Genomic DNA, 27,010 nt, shown 5'->3' on the forward strand with positions numbered 1-27,010 from the left:
AACATGTGACCTGGATTTGACCCAGAAACCTGAGATTGAGTCGCCCATTCCTTCTGTTTGCCTGTGTCCTCCCCTACCCTCTATTTTCTGAAGCTTCATCTCAATCTCACCTTCACTTTTTTTTGTTATTTTTTGAAATGGAGTCTCACTCTGTCACCCAGGCTGGAGTGCAGTGGTGCAATCTTGGCTCACTGCAACCTTCCCCTCCCGGGTTCAAGCGGTTCTCCTGTCTCAGCCTCCTGGGTAGCTGGGACTATAGGCACCCACCACCATGCTCGGCTAATTTTTGTATTTTTAGTAGAGAGGGTTTCACCATATTGGCCAGGCTGGTCTTTTTTTTTCTTTTCTTTTTTTTTTTTTTTTTGAGACGGAGTCTCGCTCTGTCGCCCAGGCTGGAGTGCAGTGGCCAGATCTCAGCTCACTGCAAGCTCCGCCTCCCGGGTTCACGCCATTCTCCTGCCTCAGCCTCCCAAGTAGCTGGGACTACAGGCGCTCGCCACCTCACCTGGCTAGTTTTTTGTATTTTTTAGTAGAGACGGGGTTTCACCATGTTAGCCAGGATGGTCTCGATCTCCTGACCTCGTGATCCACCCGTCTCGGCCTCCCAAAGTGCTGGGATTACAGGCTTGAGCCACCGCGCCCGGCCTAGGCTGGTCTTGAATTCCTGATGTTGTGATCCGCTCACCTCAACCTCCCAGAGTGCTGGGATTACAGGTGTGAACCACAGCACCAGGACTTTTTTTTGAGACAGTCTCGTTCCATTGCCCAGGCTGGAGTGCAGTGGTGCAATCATGGCTCACTGTGGCTTCGACCTCCTGGGCTCAAGCAATACTCCCTCCTCAGCCTCCTGAGTAGCTGGAAACACAGGCACATGCCACCACATCTGGCTATTTTTTTTTTTAATTTTTATTTTTTGTAGAGATGGGGTCTCACTATGTTGCTCAGGCTGGTCTCGAACCCTTGGGCTTAAGCAGTCCTCTGCCTAGGCCTTCCAAAGTGCTAGGATTATAGGCATGAGCCAAATAGCCAGCTGCTCCTTCACTTCTTTTTTCTTTTTTTTTTTTTTTTTTTTTTGAGACGGAGTCTCACGCTGTTGCCCAGGCTGGAGTGCAGTGGCGCGATCTCGGCTCACTGCAAGCTCCGCCTCCTGGGTTCACGCCATTCTCCTGCCTCAGCCTCCTGAGTAGCTAGGACTACAGGCGCCCGCCACCGCGCCCGGCTAATTTTTTGTATTTTTAATAGAGACGGGGTTTCACTGTGGTCTCGATCTCCTGACCTTGTGATCCGCCCGCCTCGGCCTCCCAAAGTGCTGGGATTACAGGCTTGAGCCACCGCGCCCGGCCTTTCTTTTTTTTTTTTTTAGATGGAGTCTCACTCTCTTGTCACCCAGGCTGGAGTGCAGTGGCACGATCTCGGCTCACTGCAACCTCTGCCTCTCGGGTTCAAGCGCTTCTCCTGCCTCAGCCTCACAAGTAGTTGGGACTTGTAGCGGACTACAGGCGCCCGCTACCATGCCTGGCTAATTTTTTCTGTATTTTTAGTAGAGACAGGGTTTCACTATGTTGGCCAGGCTGGTCTCAAACTCCTGACCTTGTGATCCGCCTGCCTCGGCCTCCCAAAGTTCTGGGATTACAGGCATGAGCCACTGCACCCGGCCTGCCCCTTAACTTTTTAAATCCTCCCCCATGTGTGTCTCCCAGGCCACTCTTTGCTTCTTTTGCATAGGCAGTATAGCTTGGCATTAGGAGAACAGGCTTTAACACTGGATAGATCTGGGTTTCAGTGCTGGCTCTGTCACTGACTGCGTGGCCTTGTGCAAATTATTTTAATTTTCAGAGTTATAGTTCCTTATGCTGTATGTAAAAAGGGAGATAATGCCTAATTCACTGGGTTGCTATGGGGATTAAATAAAGCACTTAGCAGCAAGTAGCACAAAATGTCCGATAAATGGTAACCCATAATGATGTTTTCTTGCTCCTATGATAGTTTTTTTCCTTAATTCCTTTCCATTACCTAGGCTCCCCCTACCTCCAACCAGACTCCCTCACCAACTCCTTCTATTTTTCTATTCTTCTTTCCTCTGTTCCTTTGAACCCACAGAATGCCCCATCCCCTCTGCCTTGATCCCTGACCTTGGCCTCTTCCCCCAGGGCTTGTCAGTGCCAGGCTGGCTCCAGTATTGGCAGGTTGGCCCCCTACAGAGCCCATCTCTTCTGATCCTCTCTGTGTATTCTGTCTGTTCTCATAACATCACCCCATCACACCCATTCAGCCCCTCTTCCCTCTGTGGCGGATGCTATACCCAGCTCCTCTGGGTCAGAGGGGCTCATTTGTGTTTGAAATGGCTGCATAGTAGGTATTTCCAGGAGAGCTAAACAGCTTTCATCAAAGGCCATCTGATGTTTCTGCCTAGGTATGCCATACAAAGTATCCTTCCAAGACAGCTGCTCCTCCCCTGCCTCCACATTCCCAGTCTGCCTCTCTGTTCCTCTAGTGCCCCAAACATTAAAGTCCTTTCATTCCTGCTAGTCTCTTTCCCAGCCTCTCTTCCTCCAGCTTCTGGTTCTTGAGTATGGGTAACTTTCTCAGAGAAAGGAACTAGAACTTGAGGGGTTAAGGGTAAGAAGGGAGAGCAAGAAAGTGCAAATTACATACATATCCCCTTTAGGAGCCAAAAAGGAACAAAGACATAAGACAACATCACAGGTGCCTACCTTGGGGCCTGTATATGCCCATTTGTTAGTCTTCCCCTGAAAGGCAAGAGCCACACAACAGGAATTGACTGGGGCTTGGGACAAGCTATTGATCTCGATCAAGGACACTGTGGAGTTGGTATATGCTGGGGGTTGGGGTGGGTGTCTGGAATGGGAACAAGGACACATGGAACAGGCCTGGGGGCTGAAGCAGAGCGTCCTTCTCCCACCCCCACACTTCCACTCAAGCCCCCCAGCCCCCAATGCAGCTATAACTTGGGCTCTTTTCTGCCACAGTGGAGAGAAGCATCTGCCTGCCACATGACACTCAACAGATCTGATTCTCTCCGAAACAGAAATCCCCCATATGGGAATCCGGCTGGATTCCTGTGAGGGAAAACCCTTGGAGAAGCCAGACTGGAGTTCTGGTAAAAAGCCCTAGAAGAGAAGAGGACTCCTGTGGACTGCAGGCTGCTTCCTGGCAGAAGTTTCCTCTCTTACCCTCGACCTAAAGCCTTAGTTTCATTTCTGCCGGGCAAGGTGGGGAACTCTAAGTCTTCTCTTCTGGAGCCCACGATGGAGCCTGCCAGGGAGATAAGTTATTCTTCTGTTCTGGACATCCAAGGGTGACTTTAACGAGGATGCCTGGAGGACATGGGGAGAAGGTGAGAAGCGTTAAGCCGGCAGAAAGGGGGAGCCAAGCATCTGCAGCACTTAAGAGCAGGACAGTGCCAGGATGGTGCCTCCTGAACGGACCTCAGTAGTCTTGTGGGGGTGATCTGGGAAGGTTAGGAGTTCTGTTGGAAAGGTAAAGCAGGATGTACAAGTCCTCTGCCCCCACCCCGGAAAGCCTCAGGGCAGCTGGAATGGCACTGAAGAGAGCAGGTGGCAATTTTGATGAGGAGCTGCTGACATAGCTGATCCTCTGGGCGCTGGGGCCGTGACATCAGGGGGAGAAGCTCTGTGTGGGAGCTCTAGGGAATGATAGTTGCCCGGATGTGGAGCCCTTCCAGGTATTCTTCCTGGTTTAGGCCAACGTGATCCAGCAAAGGCCAGGCGCTGGCAGAGGAGGAGCTGAGGCAGGGATGACACGTAGGGCGATAAGCAAGAACTGGCTGTATTGGGAGGTGAAGAGCAGGGGCCAGTACCCTTCCTCAAGGAGGTGGCTCTCCATCTAGACATGATTGGTGCCTGGTTTCTGCGCTATTCTTTCTTTGCAACTGGGAGGAAGGCAGATGACCCCCAAAGCTCTCCTGCCTGCTTCTGTGTGATATGTTTGATATTGGGTTGTTTAATTAGGAACCAACTAAATGTCAAACATATTCTTACAGCAGCTGGTGATTCAGCACCACCCTCTTTCATACTTCAATCTCTGGGGCTCCTGTCTCTTTTACTGAATCTCTTCTCCAGGACCCCCCCAAAAGTCCAGTAGCTGCAACCTATGTGGATTTCAATCTTAACCTAAGAGGGCTGGTGTGGGAGTGGGAGAGAGTTGGAATTTGAGGATCAAATCTTTCTTTCTTGTCCCCTTATGCTAGAAGGGACATATCTCTTTTCTTTATCTCTTCTTGTCCTCGTATTTTTCTCCCCCTTATTCACCTGCCCACCCCACCCCCATTTTCTACTCCTTCCTCTCCCTGTTCCCTAACCCCTTCCCTGGCTAATCTCCAGGGAAAGGAGACTTGGTTTCTCCTCTCTCTGTCAAGAGTCAGCTGATGGTCTATCTGCCTATCTACCTCTAGTGACTGGAAGCTCTTGAGAGTGGACTCCAGCTCTGCTTTACCCACTGGTCTGGTGGGTGTCTCAGTTCTCCCATTGCTGGGACTTGGTATTAACTCTCACTATCCTTGACATAAATGACTAACTAGAGCCATTTATATTTGTCCAATATATCTGGTCACCTTGAACAGTGCCCCCCTCTCCCCGGGCATATTTTCAGGTGTATGGTGCCAGTGGACTGGTATCCTTGCCACCTGTTAGTAACAAGGCTCCCAATGGAAGAATAAACATGGCCTGGAACTAAACTGGGAAGAATAGAGCTGATGATGATGATTATGATGATGTGGTGAGCAGCAGTGTTGGGGAGAATTAAGAAGGGAGAAGACAAAGGGAAGAAGAGGAGAGAGTACAACAGTTCTATTTTAAGATTACTGTGGGAAAACAGAGGGCATTATCCTGTCTGTACTGTTCTGACCCTCCCCTGTTTCTCTCCCCACCTCACTTGAAGCTCTGGGATAGATCTTGGAGATTCCAACCCCACCCTCTTACTCTACTCTTGTGGCTCTTAGTGGGGAGGAAAAAAGTCTCTCTGCCAATTGGAGACTCTCAAAATAGCACAGCAATTTGATCTGGGGATCTGGGAGAATTGTCAAGGATCATCTGTGACCTCCCTTCTTCCCTGTTGCCCAAGCTCCTTGAATACCAGAAATCGAAAGCTAAAACTCAGCTAATGGAGTTTGACCAGCATTCAACACGGTCTGGGGGACAGTGAAAGGGGAAGCTGAAAGGCAACCAGGACCCTCTGGATGTAAACTGCCAACCTAGAATTGCCGAAGTACCCTTCTCTATTTTAATGTTCTTCCCTGCCCTCTTCCTGCTCTTTTAAAACATCCATAGAGCTGCCCAGAATGAGTGGAAAGTTTTAGGGTCAGGGAGAACCTCTTCCCTCCCCCACTTTCCATTGTCTAAAATCAGCCTCAGCTGTTCCTAGATATTTTTTTGCTGGTGATGTCAGTTCATCAAAGCGTCTCACCCTGTGTTCCCCCAGGAGAACAATGATGGGGTGGAGGGAGCTGCAAAGACCATATTAGGAACAAAAGGTGGAGCTATGAGCACAGATAAAGACTCAAGTCTGGGGACCTCCTGGTCACTCAGGCAGCAGCCCCTTCTTTCTTGCCCCAGTCTCCAGTTCTCCAGTGTTCACAGGTGAGCCTACCAACAGCCACTGCTCATGATGGAGGCCATCAAGAAAAAGATGCAGATGCTGAAGTTAGATAAGGAGAATGCTCTGGATCGGGCAGAGCAAGCTGAAGCTGAGCAGAAGCAGGCAGAAGAAAGAAGTAAACAGGTAGGCACTAGCATCAGTCTCTCTCATCTGCTAATGAACAAGACTGTGAAATGGAAGGGAGTTGTCATGGGAAAGACAGTGACTACTGGTGTCACCTCCATTTTGGGGTGGGATGGACTCCCCAGCCTCACTGGAGGAGCAGAGGACATCTAACATATCTGTCTCAGACTGCCTTTGTGACCTTGGGAAAGTCAGTGGCCTCTTCTGAGCCACAGTATGTCTGCTGAATTTAAGTAGTAATGGATCATGTTTTGGAAGAACCCTTGACTTCTAGAGGAAAAGGTAAGAGTTCTAAAGGGAAAGAGCATCTCTTTTCACTCAAATAGCATCACGGGCATCTACACTTTAGATATTTACCATCCAAGGGTCTTGGATGAAAACCCAGGATGGCTTGGTCATCTTAGGATCAGAGATTACACGGTCACAGGCCAAGCTACAGCATAACTCCTGAGGCAGTGGGCTGGAAGTGGCTGGGGAGAAAGTGTGTCTCGCTAGGGACGGTAACATGGAGGTTACACTCAGGGCTCCAAGAGCCCAGGGTCCAACCCTGCATTGTTGTGTTTGTGTGTTTTTGTGTGTGACTCTCTGGGCTCCTATAGCTGGAGGATGAGCTGGCAGCCATGCAGAAGAAACTGAAAGGGACAGAGGATGAGCTGGACAAGTATTCAGAAGCTTTGAAGGATGCCCAGGAGAAGCTGGAACTGGCAGAGAAGAAGGCTGCTGATGTGAGTATTAGAGAGATGGAGGATGGGTTTAATCTACACATATAGATCTTTATGTTAATGTATGAAGAAATTCCAAACACGCTTGTGGGTTCATGGAACACAGACATATATACTCACGTACATTTTTGCATATAACCACATGCTGGTATTTTCTCATAATGGCAGGTATTTTCTTTCCTTAAGACATCTCCAACACGTTAAAAGAAAAGTTTTGTTTTTTTTTTTTTAAATACATGTAAAAGTCTCATTTATCTCCTCTCACCAGCCCAGGAATTTAATTATCTTTCCCAGGACATGGACAGAGAGGGGACTCGAAGTTCAGAATGCTGTCACTTATCCTACCTCCTCCCCCATGCTACATTCTTAGCTTTTATGTCCAAGTCTTGGCATGTGGATATGTGTATTAATAGGGAACCTCTCATCTCTCAACTGTCCAACAAAACCAGCTCGGATTTCACAATGGGAAATGGAGGTCACACTGACCTGGCCCTATATGGGTTTATTTATCTTGGCCAATGTGGGCATTTGCCTTTATGCCATGGAGATGCCATACGAAGCATTGCTCATAGGGCAGCAGAGAGATCCTTACAGTGACAGACTATAATAGAAACTAAGAAGGAACCTTAGAGGGTAAAGGTTATCACCACCAGTCTTCACTCTATACCGTGAGTAATTACTCAGCTTGTCTAGGGCTGAATTTTCCCATTCTAAAATAAAATAAATTCTCTTTTCCATGTCATATTATCCCGTCATCACCTACTTTCCTTCATCTTCAACCTTGAAGTTTGCCGCAAAGATAAATGGAAGATTAGATTGAAAAGTTTTTTAGAAGAAAAGTACCATAGGAATCTTACCAACAACAACAAAAATGTTCCAGTATTGGTGGAAACAAGTCTCTCAGTGAACTGAGTTAGTAGGAAAAAAGCAGCATGTAATATTTAAAATCATATTTGGGCTGGGCGTGGTGGCTCACGCCTCTAATCCCAGCACTTTGGGAGGCCGAGGCGGGTGGATCGCCTGGGGTCAGGAGTTTGAGACCAGCCTGGCCAACGTGGCGAAACCCTGTCTCTACTAAAAATACAAAAATTAGCCAGGTGTGGTGGCGGGTGCCTGTAATCTCAGCTACTCAGGAGGCTGAGGCAGGAGAATCGCTTGAACCTAGGAGGCGGAGGTTGCAGTGAGCTGAGATCGTGCCACTGCACTCCAGCCTGGGCAACAGAGAGAGACTCCATCTCAAAAAATAAATCAATAAAATAAAATCACATTTGGTTTTGGAAAATAGCTAGAAGGACAGACAGAATGAACCATTCGTAAATGCTTTTAGATCCTCATATTTGGTCTCTCTGCCATTAGATTTTTTTTTTTTCTTTCTTTTTTTTGAGACGGAGTTTCACTCTTGTTGCCCAGGCTGTAGTGCAATGGTGCTATCTCGGCTCACTGCCACTTCCACCTCCCAGGTTGAAGTGATTCTCCTCCTATCTCAGCCTACTGAGTAACTGGGATTACAGGCAAGCGCCACCACACCTGGCTGGCTAATTTTCGTATTTTTAGTAGAGACGGGGTTTCATCATATTGGTCAGGCTTGTCTCAGACTCCTGACCTCAGGTGATCCGCCTGCCTCAGCCTCCCAAAGTGCTGGGATTACAGGCGTGAGCCACCCCACCCAGCCAGGTTTCTTTTTATTCTTGTTGTTGAGATGGAGTCTCGCTCTGTTGCCCAGGCTGGAGTGCAGTGGCGCAATCTTGGCTCACTGCAACCTCTGCCTCCTGGATTCAAGCCATTCTCCTGCCTCAGCCTTCCGAGTAGCTGGGATTACAGGTGCGTGCCACCATACTCAACTAATTTTTGTATTTTTTTTAGTAAAGACGGGGTTTCGCCATGTTGGCCAGGCTGGTCTTGAACTCCTAACCTGAAGTGATCTGCCTGCCTCGGTGTCCCAAAGTGCTGGGATTACAGGAGTGAGCCACTGCGCCCAGCCTAAGCCACTGTGCCTGAGCTTTTTTTTTTTTTTTTTTTTGAGATAGAGTCTTGCTCTATCACCGAGGCTGGAGTGCAGTGGCAAGATCTCAGCTCTGAGGAAGTGATTATCCTGCCTCAGTCTCCTGAGTAGCTGGGATTACAGGCATCCACCACCATGCCCGGGTAATTTTTTGTATTTTTTAGTAGAGACAGGGTTTCACCATGTTGGCCAGGCTGGTCTCCAACTCCTGACCTCAAGTGATCCACCCACCTCAGCCTCTCAAAATGCTGGTATTAGGGGTGTGAGCCATCATGCCTGGCCTCTGCCATTAGGTTTCTGATCTTCTGTTTTGTTTTCCGCCACTTTCAGTGGCCAGGGAAAGTGGAGGGAATTGAATATATTATGCCAGAGGTTAGAAACACAAACTGGATAATATACATCATTTAAACTCATTGTTTCCAAAAATTAAGGCCACCACAAACTATAGGTTTTTTTGTTTTTGTTTTTGTTTCTTTTTGAGACAGAGTCTCGCTCTGTCGCCCAGGCTGGAGTGCAGTGGTGCCATCTCAGCTCACTGCAAGCTCCACCTTCCAGGTTCACAGCATTCTCCTGCTCAGCCTCCCAAGTAGCTGGGACTACAAGCACCCGCCACCATGCCTGGCTAAATTTTTGTATTTTTAGTAGAGACGGGGTTTCACCGTGTTAGCCAGGATGGTCTCGATTCCTGACCTTGTGATCTGCCCACCTTGGTCTCCCAAAGTGCTGGGATTACAGGCGTGAGCCACCGCACCTGGCCAGGCCACCACAAACTATTAATTCTCCCTTCTTGTGCTCAGTGTGGTGGCTCAGACCTGTAATTCTAGCACTTTGCTTTGAGAGGCCAGGGCAGGAGAATCGCCTGAGGCCAGGAGTTCAAGACCAGCCTGGGGAACATAGTTAGGCCCTATCCTTACAAAAAATTTAAAAATTAGCCAGGTGGGCCGGGCGCGGTGGCTCAAACCTGTAATCCCAGCACTTTGGGAGGCCGAGACGGGCGGATCACGAGGTCAGGAGTTCGAGACCATCCTGGCTAACACGTCTCTACTAAAAAATACAAAAAACTAGCCGGGCGAGGTGGCGGGCGCCTGTAGTCCCGGCTACTCAGGAGGCTGAGGCAGGAGAATGGCGTAAAAACCCGGGAGGCAGAGCTTGCAGTGAGCTGAGATCCGGCCACTGCACTCCAGCCCGGGCGACACAGCGAGACTCCGTCTCAAAAAAAAAATTAGCCAGGTGTGGTGGCATGTGCCTGTAGTCCTGGGTACTCAGGTGGCTGAGATGGGAGGATCGCTTGAAGCTAGGAGTTCAAGCTTGCAGTGAACTATGATAATGCCACTGTACTCCAGCCTAGGTGACAGAGCAATACCCTGTCTCTATTTAAAATAATAAAAATTCCCCCTTCTTGGAAAACTCAAAAAACAAAACAAAACAAAACAAAAAACAGCCCTACCAAATCTATAGCTTACCCCCAGGCTTTGGGCAAGTGGATGGCCTGCTGGAGTTGTATAGCCTAGGTTCCTGGTATATTTGAATGGATCTGTTTCTAACATATGGGCATGAAGATAGAAGTTTTCACAAACTAGCACAATGTCAGGTTAATAACAGTTTTGTGATAAATTGGGTAACATCAATCTGGGTCTGTTCTTAGGCTGAAACAGCTAGTATGTGGGCTTGAGGAGGTGTTTCCAGGACCAAGAGAAAGAACAAACAAGTCTAACCTGAGATCATGAGAAGGAGAATGACACAGAGTCTCTATGCAATACATCAAAATCATTAGGAATATAAAAGGATTTCCTGGGGATGAATTCTGTCTATCTTAATCTGTTTTACACATGTACATACACATACACACACATAGCATCCCTCACCTAGATATGGTCTACTCAGTATATTCATTTGAAAGAAACTTCTTCATATTTACATAGGAATCCACCAAAACCCATTTAAGTATGTAAAGTGAGGGTTAAAAATACTCATTCAACCTCTCTTCCCTTCATTAGCTTTCCCAAGTCAGAAAGTACCCTCAGAGATATACATAAGAACAAGAAACAGGAGAGGAAGGTTATGGCCAGGAGCAAGCAAGAAGAAAGGTTTCTTTCCTCAAAGCTAGAGTCAGCAAACTACCACCTGTGGGTTAAATCTTGCAACAGCCTGGTTTTGTAAATAAAGTTTTATCAGAACACAGTCATGCTCATTCATGTACATGTTATCTGCTGGCTTTCTTTTCTCTCTGGCCACAAGACCATAAAAGTTCGATGACCCCTGCCTCAAAGGGTCAAAGAAGGAAATTACAGTGTTTATAGGAATTGGGAGAGGTGCTGAATAAGGAGCAACAAGGTTAAAAGCAGAAAACAAAGGTAAGAGTCATCAGCAGCCTAATATATGCATCTTTGGGGGGAATATACTCTGTCCAATACAAAGGAAGTTAACAGCTCAGCTTTTGTCCTTGAGGTTAATAAATAAGTAAACAGAGCATATTATCTTGATGTAGATATAAGGGGTAGAGAAGGAGGAGGGAGTCAATAACTACATGTTTACACAAGCAGTTCAGGTTATCTGACAAGCCTTTCTGAAAAGTGCAGGATTTACTAGGACTGCTTGAATAAAGAAAGGGCAAGGGTATGGCAAGGCGAGTCCACACTTTTGTTTTTTTCCTCCCTAAGTTTGTCTAACTTTGTTTTCTAAGTTGTGGTAAAATACACATACATAAAACTTACCATTTTAACCATTTTAAAATGTCTAATTCAGTAGTAGCATATTCACATTGTTGTGCAACCACATCTAAGATCATTTTAATCCAATATGAAATCAGATGCTGTTCAGGGAGAAACAAAGGGAAAGAGGAGTGCATTGTTAGGACATAGAGTCATAACATCGTTTTTTAGGGACAGGTGGTGGGAAGGATGGGGACAGAAGGGACAACGATGGACATATACACCTGTTGATATACTGTATTGCTGGTTACTAGGAAAACAATAGCACTGGGCCCCTTGCTGGCTATCCATTGTGCTTCTAAAGGCTATCATGAGTCAGTCCATCTGTTTCCCTGGATCAAGAGGAGATTATCTGCTCAAATCTACCAGTCTCAGGAATGCAGTGGTGCTCTCAACACCCTTTTGGTTTGGCTAGGATGAGGTCTTCTGCTTCTTTACCAGGGCACAGGGAGGTACAATAGTGCCCCCTGCTGAGCAGCACCCAGATGACAAAGTGTCACTTCAGCCACATCTTGATCAGACTTCTCCAAAGCAAGTTAGAAAAATTCTTAGGCCATCAGGGTAGAGTTTATTAAGTGTCAGAACCCTGATCTTCCTTCCTAATTTCTGGGGGAAAAATCAGTGTGCAGGTTACTCTATTGAGAAAATTATTATCTATCCAAGTTGTTTCTTCTGAATAGTCTCATTGCTCGGTATTTCCAAAAGGTGATAGGAAGACAGAGGCTCTGGAGGGAGCATTCTCAGAACTAAACATTGAGGGTAGCAACTGTCTTGCCTACTATTCCTTTCAGGGATTAGGACTCTTTGTTATAAGTCCTGTTCCATGTCCTAATTTTCTAGGAGAAAAGAGAGCTGCCCCAGTGGAAAAAATTTATCACGATTACCTACTGGGAAGGTGGAAGGAATACAAAGAAATAAGAGGGAAGATAACATTCTCAAGTCTCTTTACTATTGTGCTTCCAGAAATCCTGCATGGCAGTGCCAGTGGGGAAAGTTTCTTTTATTTTTATTTTTATTTTTTTGAGACTGTGTCTCACTCTGTCACCCAGGCTGGAGTGCAGTGGCACGATCTCAGCTCACTGCAACCTCTGCTGCCCGGGTTCAAGCAATTCTCCTGCCTTAGCCTCCCAAGTAGCTGAGATTACAGGTGCCTGCCACCGTACCTGGCTAGTTTATTATTATTATTTATTTTTATTATTTTTATTTTTTTCTTTTGTGGTTTTTAGTAGGGACAGGGTTTCGCCATCTTGGCCAGGCTGGTCTTGAACTCCTGACCTTGTGATCCACCTGCCTCGGATTCCCAAAGTGCTGGGATTACAGGCGTAGGCCACTGCATCTGGTCTGTTTTGCCTTTTTTTTTTTTTTGATACAGAATCTCACTCTGTCACCCAGGCTGGAGTACAGTGGCGCCATCTCAGCTCACTGCAACCTCTGCCTCCCAGGTTCAAGCAATTCTTTTGCTTCAGCCTCCCTGAGTAGCTGGAACTACAGGTGGGCACCACCATGCCCGGCTAATTTTTGTATTTTTAGTGGAGACGGGGTTTTGCCATGTTGGCCAGGCTGGTCTCAAACTCCTGACCTCAGGTGATCTACCTGCTGCAGCCTCCCAAAGTGCTGCGATTACAGGCATGATCCATCACATCTGGCCAAGGGGAAGTTTCTAACTCACCAACAGTTCCTTGGGGTACTTAGTATAGTGGCAGTGAAATTGGTGAAAGTTGTAACAGAACGGAGGCTCGATTCTACAGTACAGTTTACAGGCACATATCTGGCTGTTGCATGAAGGATCTAGTAACAGTCATCTGTTTTTTACTTTTTTGAGACAGGCTCTCAATTTGTCACCCAGACCGGAGGCAGTGGTGCAATCTCGGCTCACTGCAACCTCTGCCTTCCCGGCTCAAGAAATCTTCCCACCTCAGCCTCCCGAGTAGCTGGGACTACAGAAGTACTGCCACCAGGCCTGGCTAATTTTTTAATTGTTTGTAGAGACGAGGTCTCACTATATTGCCCAGGCTGGTCTCAAACTCTGGGCTGAAGTGATCTTCTCGCCTTGGCCTCCCAAAATATTGGGATTACAGCCATGAGTCACCCGTGTCGGCTGACAGTGGTCTGTAATAGAGGATTTCTTCCTGATAAAATGGGGGCATATCTTTCTCATCTACAAAAGGAATTTAAGTGATGATTAATTAATTAATTTATTTTTAGAAATGAGGTCTTGCTATATTGCCCAGGCTGGTTTTGAACTCCTGGTCTCAAGCCATCTCCCATCTCAGCCTCCCAAAGTCCTAGGCTTACAGTCATGAGCTACCACACTCAGCTGATGATTAAATTACCAAGTCCTGAATCATTCCAAGGTTTGGAGGGGCTGGAAGGTTGGTTAATTTGGTGCATAATGACACTCAAAAGTAACAGGGACCTGTAATCCCAGCACTTTGGGAGGCCGAGGCGGGTGGATCACGAGGTCAGGAGATCGAGACCATCCTGGCTAACACGGTGAAACCCTGTCTCTACTAAAACTACAACAAAATTAGCCGGACGTGGTGGAGGGCGCTACTTGGTGGGGTGAGGCAGGAGAATCGCTTGAACCCGGGAGGGGGAGCTTACAGTGAGCCGAGATCGCGCCACTGCACTCCAACCTGGGCGACAGAGGAGACTCCGTCCCAAAAAATAAAAACCAAAACAAAAATAATAAAAGAACAGGGAGCCCGATGGGGCGGCGTGCACCTGTAGTCCCAGCTACTCCGGAGGCTAAGGTAGGAGGCTCGCTTGAGCCCAGGAGTTCGAAGCTGTAGTGAGTTGTGATCTGGCCACCGCCTGCACTCCAGCAACAGAGCGAGATCTTGTCTCAAAAAAAATAAATAAAAAAGGGAAAAGTCTGTTCCAAATAGCACTTAAGTTCATACCATGCCAAATAGAATGAGAATTTGTGCCAACTTGCCACATTCCTTCCACTCCGACAGTTCCATTCATTGACTTCCAGGAGACGGGAGAGAGAACCTACCTACCTGAGTTGACTTTGAAAGGAGACTGAGTGGGGCTTTTTGAACCCTGAGGCCCAGAAAGTCTTTTAGACTTTTCTTAGAACTTGGTTTTGGAGTTTGTCGTGGGGTGAGTGGAAGCAGAGACTTGTAGGATGTTTATATTGTGGAGCAAATACAGTGAGCGGTGAGGGGTATCGGTATTGTGGGAGTGAGGGGCCAACTGCGGGAGTGGGGGCCAACTGCGGGAGTGTAAGGTCAGCGGACTACCTGCAAAGGGCGCAACCATTGTGGGCAGCCAGCCTGGCGGGAAAGGCTAGACCACGAAGCGCCGCCCAGTTATCATGGTAACATTCCCTCGTCCCAACCCCGTCCCAGTTTACTGGCCCAAGGTAAGGCCGGGAGCAGTAGCCCGGGGCAACTGGGAGGATCTACTCCCTGCCGCGGCTCTCCCTCCAGTGGACTGCCTTCCCGCCTGCCTGGCGGTGGGAGGGCGCGGCAGAGGAACGTCACATCCGGGCGGGTTGGTAAGTTCCGGTATTTCAGGGCGTAGCAGGCGGAAGTAAGGGTGAGAGGAGGCTGCAACGCCGAGCGGAGGAGGCAGGAACCGGAGCGCGAGCAGTAGCTGGGTGGGCACCATGGCTGGGATCACCACCATCGAGGCGGTGAAGCGCAAGATCCAGGTTCTGCAGCAGCAGGCAGATGATGCAGAGGAGCGAGCTGAGCGCCTCCAACGAGAAGTTGAGGGAGAAAGGCGGGCTCGGGAACAGGTACGGAGATGGCGAGGCTCATGAGGGAGGGTCAGGCGCTGGAGTAGCCGGCAAGCGGAATAAGGTCCCTTTTGCCGTGGAGCATGGTCCTCTGAGGGCCAGCCTCCTCGGAGATGAAGTTGGGAGCGCGGAGGATGGGTGGGGCTCAGCTCCAGTAGGACAGCAAGCGGACGAGGGGGAAACTGAGTGCTCGGTCGAGCAGGCTTGACCTTTGAAGGAATTGAGGCACAGGGTTTGGGGTGTGGCCTTCCTCCTCTTTTTTTTTTCTCCACCTCATTCATTCAGTCCCTCTGATCCGGGCGCGGCCGGGGGAGGGGCTCAGCGGCTTCTCCCTCCCCCACTTCCCCCTGGAGGGTGGGAGAACTTTGCTCTTGCTTGAGGTTTCCTGCCCAAGGGGTTACAGTCGGTGGGTGCTTTTTTGTTCGGGGAGAGGAAGTACTGAGCCTCCTGTGAAATGGTGAGGGCTGTGGGGTGGGAACCGCCGGAAAGACCCCGGCCTGCCTGCTGGCAGCTTTTCCGCTCCCTCTTCTTGCTCAGGAAATGAGGCAGCAGTTGGCTGAGAGGAAGCGCGGTGCCCTCCCTCCCTGGAGGAGCTCGAGGCCACAGGACCGCCTCTCAACCTCTGGCCAGGGGCCCTTCCTCTTACGGGGTGCTCTTGCAGCTGCTACACCCACTCAATCTACGTGAAACGGCAGGGGAGGGGATAGTACTTCTCTCAACATTAGTGCAAATATAGGAGCCAACCAAACTTGCCTGGCCCTACCCACAATGACCTGGAAGTGTGATCAGTGCAAGCCGAACTGGTTAAGAACATTTCTTCCAAGCAGAGCTGATAAGCGAGTGTATGGCAGAGAATTACATGGCGTGCCAGTCTCAAGGTTTCTGATTGACTTGGGCAATTTGGTGGAGACAGAATAATGAATTCCAGGTGACTCTAGTGGAATATTTGTTCAACTGAAAGTGGGAACATAAAATGTTGGTGGAATGAACGGTGATTCTGGTGATTTTTTTCTTTTTTGTTTTTTTGAGACAGAGTCTCACTCTGTCGCCCAGGCTGGAGTGCAATGGCGTGATCACGGCCCATTGCAACCTCCGCCTCCCTGGTTCAAGTGATTCTCCTGCCTCAGCCTCCTGAGTAGCTGGGATTACAGGAGCGTGCCACCACGTCCAGCTAATTTTTTGTATTTTTAGTAGAGACGGGGGTTTCGCCATGTTGGCGAGGCTGGTCTCGAACTCCTGACCTCAGGTGATCCACCCAACTCTGCCTCCCAAAGTGCTGGGTTTACAGGTGTGATCCACCGTGCCCAGCCTATTCTAGTGATTTCTTTAAACGACTTTCTGATTAAAAGAGGTTGATTAATTTTAGTGTAAGCCATAAGATTTTCCAGGGTCGGCAGAGCTTGCAGTGAGCTGAGATCACGCCACTGCACCTGGGCGACAGAGCAAGACTGTTTCAATTAAAAAAAAAAAAGATTTTCCAGGGTCTAGGGTGTTGTCTAATAGATGGAGCTGATACGAGTTGAGGTTTTAGAGGATCTTGAGAGAGTAAAGTAACTGTTGCTAAAATTTAAGATCCAGTGAAAGAACTCATGTGGTTTATTCTTTGTTCTTTCCCTTGGTAAGTTTTTATTTTTGTTTTTCTTTTTGGCTGCTCCTCTGGGAAATAACTGAGAATGTTTTTGGGAGGGAGGGGGTGTATTTCAGAAAAGCATGGTAATTGGTGGACATCTGCCCTCTAGGTTAAATACTTAAAGATTGTTGGAATACTCACTTATTTTTATAACTGGGCATGGAGATGCTGGGATGGGAGCTTGTTGTCTTCCTCAGTCACCTTTTTCTAGGTAGATTTTTTTCTTCTGTTCAGTTTGCCAGCAACTTCTCATTATCTGTTCAAGTGAGATGGACTGGCTGGGTGACTTTATGGCCAATGGTACTTTCTCATCTCCTTTCTTCTGGAGACCAGATAGCTTTAAAGAGGAAGACAGGCTAGCCAGAGGAACTGGCCATGTGTTGAGCTGCAGAGTCTTAGGCTCAGTATTTAAATATGGACATTCTAGGAGTAGTTCTAAGGTGGGTGGTTCCTGCCCCCCACCCCCCCCTCTTTTTTTTTTTTTTTAGATGGAGACTTGCTCTGCTGTCCAGCCTGGAATGCAGTTGCATGATCTCTGCTCACTGCAACCTCCACCTCCCAGGCTCAGGTGATTCTCCTGTCTCAGCCTCCTGAGTAGCTGGGATTACAGGCATCCACCACTACACCCAGCTAATTTTTTTTTTAGTAGAGATGGGTTTCACCATGTTGGCCAGGCTGGTTTCGAACTCCTGACCTCAAGTGATCTGCCTGCCTCAGCCTCCCAAAGTGGTGAGATTACAGGCATGAGCCACTGCACTCGGCCTGGGGTGATGTTTCTTAAGCTACTCTCACTCAGAGCCTGCCAAATTTGCTTATTGAGCTGAGGTCTAGTGAGGAAGTCCTCAGAATGGGGAAGTAGGATAATAGTTAAATATTGATGAAATCATTACTTCTACTCCCCAGCCTGAAGAAGCTTAATCTTTTGACTTTCTGCTCTGCTGAATTTTGAACCCCTACTGAGGAGACACCTGTGGGATGGGAGGAGGGTTGTTTGGTCTACCTGTTATCCTCTTAAGGCATTCTGCTGGAATGTGGGTTTTGCAGACTCCTCCCTCCTCTGGAGCTGGAAACTGCACTCTCTGATGGCATCTCATGCTGTTAGTGGGACTGTCACTTAATTATTTTCCTGGTTACTTTGTGTGAACATCCAAGCCACCCTTATTGGGAAGCTACATGAGTCCAAAACTGAGACACTGGTGTTCTAGGATCCATCTTTCTTTTCTGCTCTTGGCCTGGAATTGGTCTTTTATAGTGTAGCACCTTGTCAAATTTACTTTCAGTTCTGCGTTTCCTTTGTACTTCGGTCTAAATGGGAAACAGATGGCAACATAATGTTTAAATGCAGTCTTTTTCCTTATCTCTTTTTTGTGTGTGTGTGTGGTAGTGGTGGTAAAAATACATATAAAATTTACCATTGTAACCATTTATAAATGTACAGTTCACTTTATCTGTTTTTAATACCTCTTTCCTAATTGTCCCTGATATTTTTCTCTTTTTAATTTTTTTCTAGTCTAAAAAACTTAAGAGGCTGGATGCAGTGGCTCACACCTGTAATCCCAGCGCTTTGGGAGGCCAAGGCGGGTGGATCTGAGGTCCACCTGTGGATCTGATGAAACCCCATCTCTACTAAAAATACAAAAAATTAGCCGGGCATGGTGGCACATGCCTGTAATCCAGCTACTTGGGAGGCTGAGGCACAATAATAGCTTCAACCCTGGAGGCGGAGGTGGCAGTGAGCCGGGATCGGATCACTGTACTCCAGCCTGGGCGAGTATCGGCATTGGGGGAGTGAGGGGTCAACTGCAGGCGTGTAAGGTCGGCAGACTACCTCTGCCTCAAAAAGAGAAAAAATAATTAATAATAAAAACCTTAAGAGTACTACCGAGGAAGTGGGCTTTGAACAGCAGTTTTGATTCTGGCCTTAATCCTAAATTCCTAGTCTCTAGAGAGGTTAGAATGTTTGACTGTTGTGTGGTTCCCTTCTATTTGTGGGTCTGGTGGACTAAGCAACAGGCTTTATCACGTTTCTTTGGTTGCTTTGCTTTCCTTTTTTTCCCGGGTAGTAGAACACACACTCACAGGGGAGAGGCAGATAGCCTTTTACCCCTGCTTAGGCTCCGCCTTTGTTTACTGTGGGGCAGATAGCTCTACTCCCAGCTTGCCTCCCCTTTGGTGAAGTTTAAATTCCCCAAGGACACGGTATCTCCCTGGTTAATGCATTTGTGAGCACAGGGAACTCAAGTAGTCCTTTACTCACAGGGCTGAAGCCTAACTTTCTAATACTCTTTCATTTGAATTTTCATCTGTGGCTTTTATCTAATAAGAGAAACCCCAGTGTGGCAGAAAGCCAGATTTAGGCTAATCCCCTTCTGTCCTTGGCCCTGTTCTGCCTGAGAGTACCATCCCACTGTCAGTTTCTTTACTGAAGGGGTTGACATATTTGGGAAATCTCTTTGGAGTGGAGGATAGCTGAAGCTGTTGTTAGCCGTCTTATAATGTGACTGAATTACTGCTGCATGCCACTCCTCCCCCAATCCCCCACCCAGGATCTTTGCTTCCTGGGCAGTGGAGAATCCTATTATTACCTGAAGGGAAGGACCACAGAATACTGTATATCCTCCAAGCTGGGCAGAGATAGGTCAGCTGAAACATCAAAACCACATCTGGAGGGGCATGCTAAAACCTAAGATGATTAGGAAAGTGCAGAGCTTAATGTTTCCCAGGGCCACAGGTAGCCTGGTCAACAAAAAGTAGGCCTGTTCAATCTCTTGGTACCCCTTGGTATTATATGACCTGACAGGGACAGGCACTGTGCATAGACTCATGAGGGAAAAGTCAGCTTGTCTTCCTTGTTCCTTTAAACAAAGTATCAAATCTTGATTCTGCAGGCTTTTGTTTCATTGTAAAGAGAACTGATCCTCTGTGCTAGCAGAAAAGAGAAAGGCAAGGTCCCATTCCCTCCCACCCCACCCCCGAGGGGTTCTCTGAAACTTTGCTAGGCCTCCCATCTCGGGTTCTGCTTTTGATACAGGCTTGTTCATGTGTGCATGCTCTTAGGAGGGCACCAAGATGTGTTTCCACCCCCTCCCTTTTCAGCCTTGCTAAGAATTCTATTGTAAATGCTGATTTGTGGGAGAAACTGCCTGAGCCAGCTTGCTGTCATGGCAACTATACACCCCCGCCCCAGAGCCTGTTATCTTCTACTCCAGTTTGGGTAACTACTGGTGAGCTGGATGATGCCTTACATTTCATGAGCTTCCTCTAAATCTAGTTGTATTTTTCGTCTGAGGTGGGTAAGTCATTTTACTAGCAGTGTCTCATAGTTCTTGCCTGATAGCCTTCACTTGTGGCCTTGTTGGGTTTGTGAGGATAAATGTGTGTTGTTACAGAGGACATCTGTTTTTCTGGAAGAGGCAGAAGCAGAGAATACTTGTCTTTGTGGTGTTTTGAATAGTGTAGTTAGAAGCACAAATGGTTTGTTAGTAATTTCAGCTTATGTTGACTTCTCGATTTTCTTTGCCTGGTGGCTAGATTAGCCCCAGCCCTCTGCTTCCCTTCCTAGTCTCTTCAACCACTCATGTTTGTATGTGGAAGTTTTTGTGCCAATCCTGATTGTTAAAAAGGAGTCTTTTGGTCTATATTCTTCCTCATCAGAGCTAGTGGCCCAGGCTATATCTATAGCTGCCCCAACTCCTGCCTGCCAGGAAGAAATCAGGGTAATAGAATTCAGGCACAATCTGGGCTATAGAAGAGAGATCGTGTTTACCAGGCACTTGGATAAGCATCTGAACTGGGTGGTGTAAGGGGCATATTAAATTCTCGTATATTGTTGCAGTCAGGGTACCTCCCACCAGTAAAGGTAGTGGGGAAGCAGTCATGGAAAGAGATTTTCCTACCATTAGAATTTATCCATCCACCTACAGGCTGCCTCCTTCTTTCCTTGTTTCTTATTCCATTGCTAGGGAAACCCATCCAGGATGGGTTTACTTGGACTCTAGCCTATACTTCATTGTGAGATGGAGGCCAGGGGGAAGATTGCCATAAGCTGTATTAGAGGGTGAAGCTAAGGGGATGGCTGGAGGAATAGAAAGGAGACAATTCAGAAATTTGGAGGAATGGTAGTGGGTGTGGTGGAAATGTTCTTTCTTTTTTGTTATGCTATCAAAACAGATAATTTTAGCCAGAAGCAGCTCCTTGTAGCCAACTTAAAAAAGAAGTAGGGGGGCACAAGTTTAAGGGATGGTGAGTAGGCATCCCAACAATGTTCCATTCTTTTGCTTTCCAGTCTGGAAGGCTATTCTGGAAGACGTTCCCTTGGCTAGTTATTTTTCTGATATATTAGGGTAAAGTGATCATAGGAATAACAGTTTGAGTTAAGCAGCAATTAATAGGTAATCCAGGATTCCCTCTTTTTTTTTTTTTTTTTGAAATAGAGTGTCACTCTGTTGCCCAGGCTGGAGTATAATGGCACGATCTCAGCTCACTACAATCTCCACCTCCCGGGTTCAAGCGATTCTCCTGCCCTAGCCTCCCGAGTAGCTGAGACTACAGGTGCCCGCCACCAAGCCTGGCTAATTTTTGTATTTTTTTTTTAATTAGAAATGGGGTTTCACCGTATTGGCCAGGCTGGTCTTGAACTCCAGACCTCGTGATCCACCCGCCCCAGCTGCCCAAAGTGCTGGGATTACAGGTGTGAGCCACTACACCCAGCCAGGATACCCTCTTTAAGAAACCTTGCAGGCCGGGCGCGGTGGCTCACGCCTGTAATCCCAGCACTTTGGGAGGCCGAGGCGGGCGGATCACGAGGTCAGGAGATCGAAACCATCCTGGCTAACACGGTGAAACCCCGTCTCTACTAAAAATGCAAAAAATTAGCCGGGCGAGGCGGCGGGCGCCTGTAGTCCCAGCTACTCGGGAGGCTGAGGCAGGAGAATGGCGTGAACCCGGGAGGCGGAGCTTGCAGTGAGCCGAGATCGCGCCATTGCACTCCAGCCTGGGCGACTAAGTGAGACTCTGTCTCAAAAAAAAAAAAAGAAACCTTGCTTATTTATTTATTTATTTATGTATTTATTCTACTTTATGAGACACTTAGACGGTTACTAAGGATGAGATATGCCTCTGAGCCAGAACTCAGGCAGAAGGAACACTTCATTGACTTTCTTTTCTGACTGCAGTGTGTTTAGGAATTTGAACTGAGTCCAGGAAGTGGGTGGTACTAACTCACTGGGCTGGGCAAGGAACTGAGTTTTAAACCACTCTTCCTGTGGAACATATGGGAGTTCGTTGATGGGAAAGGGAGGAAATATATATATATAAAGTTATGTCTGCTAGATCTTTTAACAGCTGAGCTAAGACAAGTTCTACCCTGCGAGACTCTGGCTTTTTCATGGTAGTCAACCCCGATCTTAATGTCGTAGTTACTTCTTTTCACCATGCCTCTGCTTCCCTTGTCCATTCTTTCCTTCAAATGCAGGCTGAGGCTGAGGTGGCCTCCTTGAACCGTAGGATCCAGCTGGTTGAAGAGGAGCTGGACCGTGCTCAGGAGCGGCTGGCCACTGCCCTGCAAAAACTGGAAGAAGCAGAAAAAGCTGCTGATGAGAGTGAGAGGTGTGTAGTGAAGCCTGATGGAGTGTGGATTTTAAAAGACATTCATAATAGTTCCGATCAAGATTTCCTTATAGACTGTTTTTCAAATAGCAGTTCTGGCTGCGTGTGGTGGCTCACGCCTGTAATCCTTGCACTTTGGGAGGCTGAGGCAGGAGGGTGGCTCGAGCCCAGGAAATTGGGGCTGCAGTGAGCTGTGATTGCGCCACCGCACTCCTGGGTGACAGAGCAAGACCCTGTCTCAATCAATCAAGAAAAATAAAATACTAACTCTATCATACAGGATCTCCTTTCTTTCTTTTTTTTTTTTTTTTTTTTTTGAGACAGAGTCTCGCTCTGTCGCCCAGGCTGGAATGCAGTGGCGCGATCTCGGCTCACTGCAAGCTCTGCCTCCAGGGTTCACGCCATTCTCCTGCCTCAGCCTCCCAAGTAGCTGGGACTACAGGAACCCGCCGCCACGCCCAGCTAATTTTTTGCATTTTTGGTAGAGACGGGGTTTCACGATGTTAGTCAGGATGGTCTCAATCTCCTGACCTCGTGATCCTCCCGCCTCGGCCTCCCAAAGTGCTGGGATTACAGGTGTGAGCCACCATGCCCGGCCCAGGATCTCCTTTCTATTCTGCATGTTCTGTTCCTTTGAAGACAGTAAGGGTAACTTAGATGTTGTGACCCTTTTGTAATTGGTATTTCCCTACAAATTGGCCCAATGATCCTTAAAATGGGATCACCAGTATGACTTCCACGTTCTGGATCATAAATTTCTATTTGTGAGATTAATTTCTCTAAAACAGAGGTTCTCTAAGTAAGGTCTCAGACCAGCAGCATCGACAATACTTGGGAACTTGGTAAAAATTCACATTCTCAGCTCCTATCCTGATCTACTGAATGAGAAACTTTGGATGTGGGGCCTGGCAATCTGTTTTTAGTAAGCCTTCTCAACCCTGGTTGCATTATTAGAATCTTAGGTGGGGTAGGGGGGAAATCACTGGGGAATTTAAAACTGTGGATGCTTAGATCTCATCCCAGTTCCATTAGAATCAATTGCAAGAGGGGTCTGGGCATTGATGTTTTTAAAGTTCCCCAGCTAATTTTAATGTGTTCCTAGGGTTGAGAACCATGGCCCTTGAACCAAATCATAACTCATCTTTTTGAAAATAGCCAGTTGTCTCCTTGCCACATGTGAGTTAAACTAGAACAGAGGTGCGTGACAACTCAGGGTTTTCAGAATAAATAGTGCCCTGCAAAGGGTACGTTACTACTGTGCAGCTGTGAAAATGAAAGACGCATCTATGTGTATACTATTAGAGTAGCGTGCAAATTATAGAAAGTGAGGGCTCGGGTACAGTGGCTCACACCTGTAATCCCACCGCTTTGGGAGGCTGAGGTGGACGATCACTTGAGGCCAGGAGTTCAGGACCACCCCGGCCAACACAGCAAAATCCAGTCTTTACTAAAAGTACAAAAATTAGCTGGGCACGGTGGGGGCGCGCCTGTAATCCCAGCTACTCAGGAGGCTGAGGCACAAGAAACACTAGAACCCAAGAGGCGGAGGTTGCAGTGAGCCTCCCTTTTTTTTTTTTTTCCCTCAAAAAAAAAAAAAAGAAGTGAGGATAGCTGCATGCTAAATACCAGGAAAAAAAAAAAAGAGTATGGAAAGTTGCAGAACCGTGTAGTATATGATTACTTTGGGGAAGCTGGGATGGGATTTTTTTTGTGTGTGTATATATATATATATATATATATATTTTTTTTTTTTTTAATAATATTTATTTAGGTTTTTGAGACAGAGTTTTACTCTGTCCCCCAAGCTGGAGTGCAGTGGCATAATCTCGGCTCACTGCAACCTCCACCTCCTGGGTTCAAGCACTTCTCATGCCTCAGCTTCCCCCAAGTAGCTGGGATTATAGGTGCCTGCCACCACACCTGACTAATTTTTGTATTTCTAGTAGAGACGGGGTTTTGCCATGTTGATCAGGCTGGTCTCAAACTCCTGACCTCAGGTGATCTGCCGGCTTCAGCCTCCCAAAGTGCTGGGATTACAGGCGTGAGCCACCGCGCCCAACTGCATATATCCCTATATTTTTTTAATATTTTAATATTTAATTTCTTACTAAGTTTTTTTCTGGGCATTGGGGGAGATGGAGTCTCACTCTGTTGCCCAGGCTGGAGTCCAGCAGTGTGATCTTGGCTCACTGCAACCTCTGCCTCCTGGGTTCAAATGATTCTCTTGCCTCAGTAGGTGGGATTACAGGTGCTTGCCACCATGCCCGGCTACTTTTTGTATTTTTAGTAGGGACAGGGTTTCACCATGTTGGCCAGGCTCGTCTCAAACTCCTGACCTCAAGTGATCCACCTGCCTTGACCTGTCAAAGTACTGGGATTACAGGCATGAGCCACCGCGCCTGGCTAAGATGTATTATCTTTATAACAATAAGTGTTTTTTTTTTTTTTTTTTTTGAGTTTCACTCTTATTGCCCAGGCTGGAGTGCAATGGCTGGCTCTCAGCTCACCGCAACCTCCACCTCTCAGATTCAAGTGATTCTCCTGCCTGAGCCTCCCAAGTAGCTAGGATTACAGGCATGTACCACCATGTTGGTCAGGCTGGTCTTGAACTCCTGACCTCAGGTGATCTGCCCACCTTGGCCTCCCAAAGTACTGGGATTACAGGCGTGAGCCACCGCACCCAACCATAACAAAACATTTTAAATGAAATAATTAAACTAAGGTGTGGGAGTAGTAACATGGAATTTCCATTTGAAGGGCAGATAGAGAGGAATGGGCTTTTAAAAGTACAATTCTGAGACCCTTGGAGTGGAGCTGACGACACTCCTCAGGGTGTCAGTATTGCTTTTGTCCTGTTTCTGGCAGAGGTATGAAGGTTATTGAAAACCGGGCCTTAAAAGATGAAGAAAAGATGGAACTCCAGGAAATCCAACTCAAAGAAGCTAAGCACATTGCAGAAGAGGCAGATAGGAAGTATGAAGAGGTAAGTGACTTTCTGTTAGTCCCTCTCTCAGCCTTTTACAAAGAATAATGTGGTAAATGGCTCCTTTGCTTCACTAAGCTATACTGGGATCTTTTCCTGTAGGTGGCTCGTAAGTTGGTGATCATTGAAGGAGACTTGGAACGCACAGAGGAACGAGCTGAGCTGGCAGAGTCGTAAGTATCTAGCTCCCCAAATCTTGTCATACCAATTTGTCCCTTCCCCTTTGGCTTGGGCACTAATATGAATAAATTAGCATTCCTTCAACCTTGTTAAACAGGGCCTAGGAAATGGGAGTCATCTATAGTGCTTTTTTAGGTCCAAGAATGGTTGTAGACTTCCTTATTCTCCTGACTAGTGACAAGTGACAAAAGAGGCTTTCTTATTTTTTGTTGGTAGGTTTTACAAATTGAGAGCAAATAAGGACTAATACATGGTGAACAGTTAACTGGAAGATCCTACTGGGTCCTTCCACCTGGGGTGGAAGACATCAAAGTGGCTATCCTGATTTAAGATCTGGTGTCTGGCTGGGTGTGGTGGCTCACACCTGTAGTCCCAGCTACTTAGGATGCCAAGGCAGGAGGATTGCTTGAACCCAGGAGTTGGAGGCCAGCCTGGGCATCATAGGGAGACCCTGTCCCTAAAACAAACAAAATTAAAAAAAAAAAATCTGGTGTCTGTTTTTGCCACTTTGCCAATCTGCTGGGGAACTTTAGGGCAAGGGTAGATACTAACTGCTCCCCTGTTGGTACCTTCTCGGCCTTGATTAACAAAGTCAGTGCTGATGCATATATATTTGTGCTTCCCTCTTACATTCCCGTCTGCCAGACATAACATATCATGACCATGGTGGTGTTCTCTTCCCATTTTTTGAATTTTTTTTTTCGTTTTGCTGCTTGTTTTCTTGCTGTGTTCCTTTTTGACCGTTCTCCCTCCCCACAACCTGGCTTGTGCCATCCCCGTGACTATCACTAACAGCCGTTGCCGAGAGATGGATGAGCAGATTAGACTGATGGACCAGAACCTGAAGTGTCTGAGTGCTGCTGAAGAAAAGGTACTAACCATTAAACCCACAGCAAGGTTATATATATGGTGTGGTTTTGTTTTGTTTTGTTTTTGTTTTGCAGCTGCCTCCCCTCCACTTGATTTTGTTGAGTGCTGTCTCATCTCTTCATGGAATGCTCCATTCTTTTCCACTTACTTGGCATCTTTCATCTCTTCTTTCCTAGTTGCTTTACTGCCTCTCCGCAGGGTCTCCTTCCTTTGGGTGATTTGGGGGACTGTTTGGGTTGGGCATTTGTTCCCACCTCCACCCCAGGTAGCAGTTATGACTCATTCCTGGTAGTGGATTTCTCTCAAGTGCTTTATTAGTATTCAAACATTTTGAGCCCAGGAAGGTCTAGCTCCTGACACGTTCTATGGTAGAGGGAGGAGGGTTGATGCTTGCTCAGGTTACTTGGGAACATCTCTTCCCCAGTATGCCTTCCAACTCTCTCTACATATAGGTTCAATTCACGTCTGTGTGTCTCTCTCCCTTTTTTTATTCTCTTCCTTTTCCCTTTTCCTCTCCTGTGGTATTTAAAATATTCACAGTAAGTGTTCTGAGCTGGAGGAGGAGCTGAAGAATGTCACCAACAACCTCAAGTCTCTTGAGGCTCAGGCGGAGAAGGTAGGGGCTGGTTTGTGAAAGTGACAGGCTTTGGGGCCTGGGCCCAGCCCTGCCCTTGATGAAAGACTGGAGACACCCATTCCATATATAATTCAATGAGGCATGTCCTTTTCCTACCTCCTTACCATGTATTCAGGTTCTGGGTTTAATGCTACTTTCTGTGCACTTTGATTGCTTTAAT

At 47.2% G+C, this 27,010-nt stretch overlaps 1 protein-coding gene and 1 non-coding gene across 22 annotated transcripts in view; both read left to right on the top strand.

The window, feature by feature from the left end:
* The first annotated feature begins 3,951 nt into the window (after nucleotides 1-3,951).
* Nucleotides 3,952-4,030, top strand: MIR190B (microRNA mir-190b). Its single transcript, NR_032433.1, has one exon. It is a non-coding gene; the product is annotated as a microRNA mir-190b (primary transcript).
* Nucleotides 4,022-27,010, top strand: part of TPM3 (tropomyosin 3) — a 38,675-nt gene continuing 15,686 nt past the window's right edge. For 5 of the 21 annotated variants that reach the window (XM_028845495.2, XM_028845524.2, XM_028845537.2 and 2 more), the window contains exons 1-6: nucleotides 4,022-5,760; nucleotides 6,360-6,485; nucleotides 22,047-22,180; nucleotides 25,046-25,163; nucleotides 25,266-25,336; nucleotides 26,754-26,829. In XM_028845495.2, coding sequence (XP_028701328.1) covers nucleotides 5,644-5,760; nucleotides 6,360-6,485; nucleotides 22,047-22,180; nucleotides 25,046-25,163; nucleotides 25,266-25,336; nucleotides 26,754-26,829 — 642 coding nt within the window. In that variant the 5' untranslated portion in view covers nucleotides 4,022-5,643. 21 annotated transcript variants of the gene reach the window in all.

Source organism: Macaca mulatta, chromosome 1 (genome assembly GCF_049350105.2).
Source record: "Macaca mulatta isolate MMU2019108-1 chromosome 1, T2T-MMU8v2.0, whole genome shotgun sequence".
Lineage (NCBI taxonomy): Eukaryota > Metazoa > Chordata > Mammalia > Primates > Cercopithecidae > Macaca > Macaca mulatta.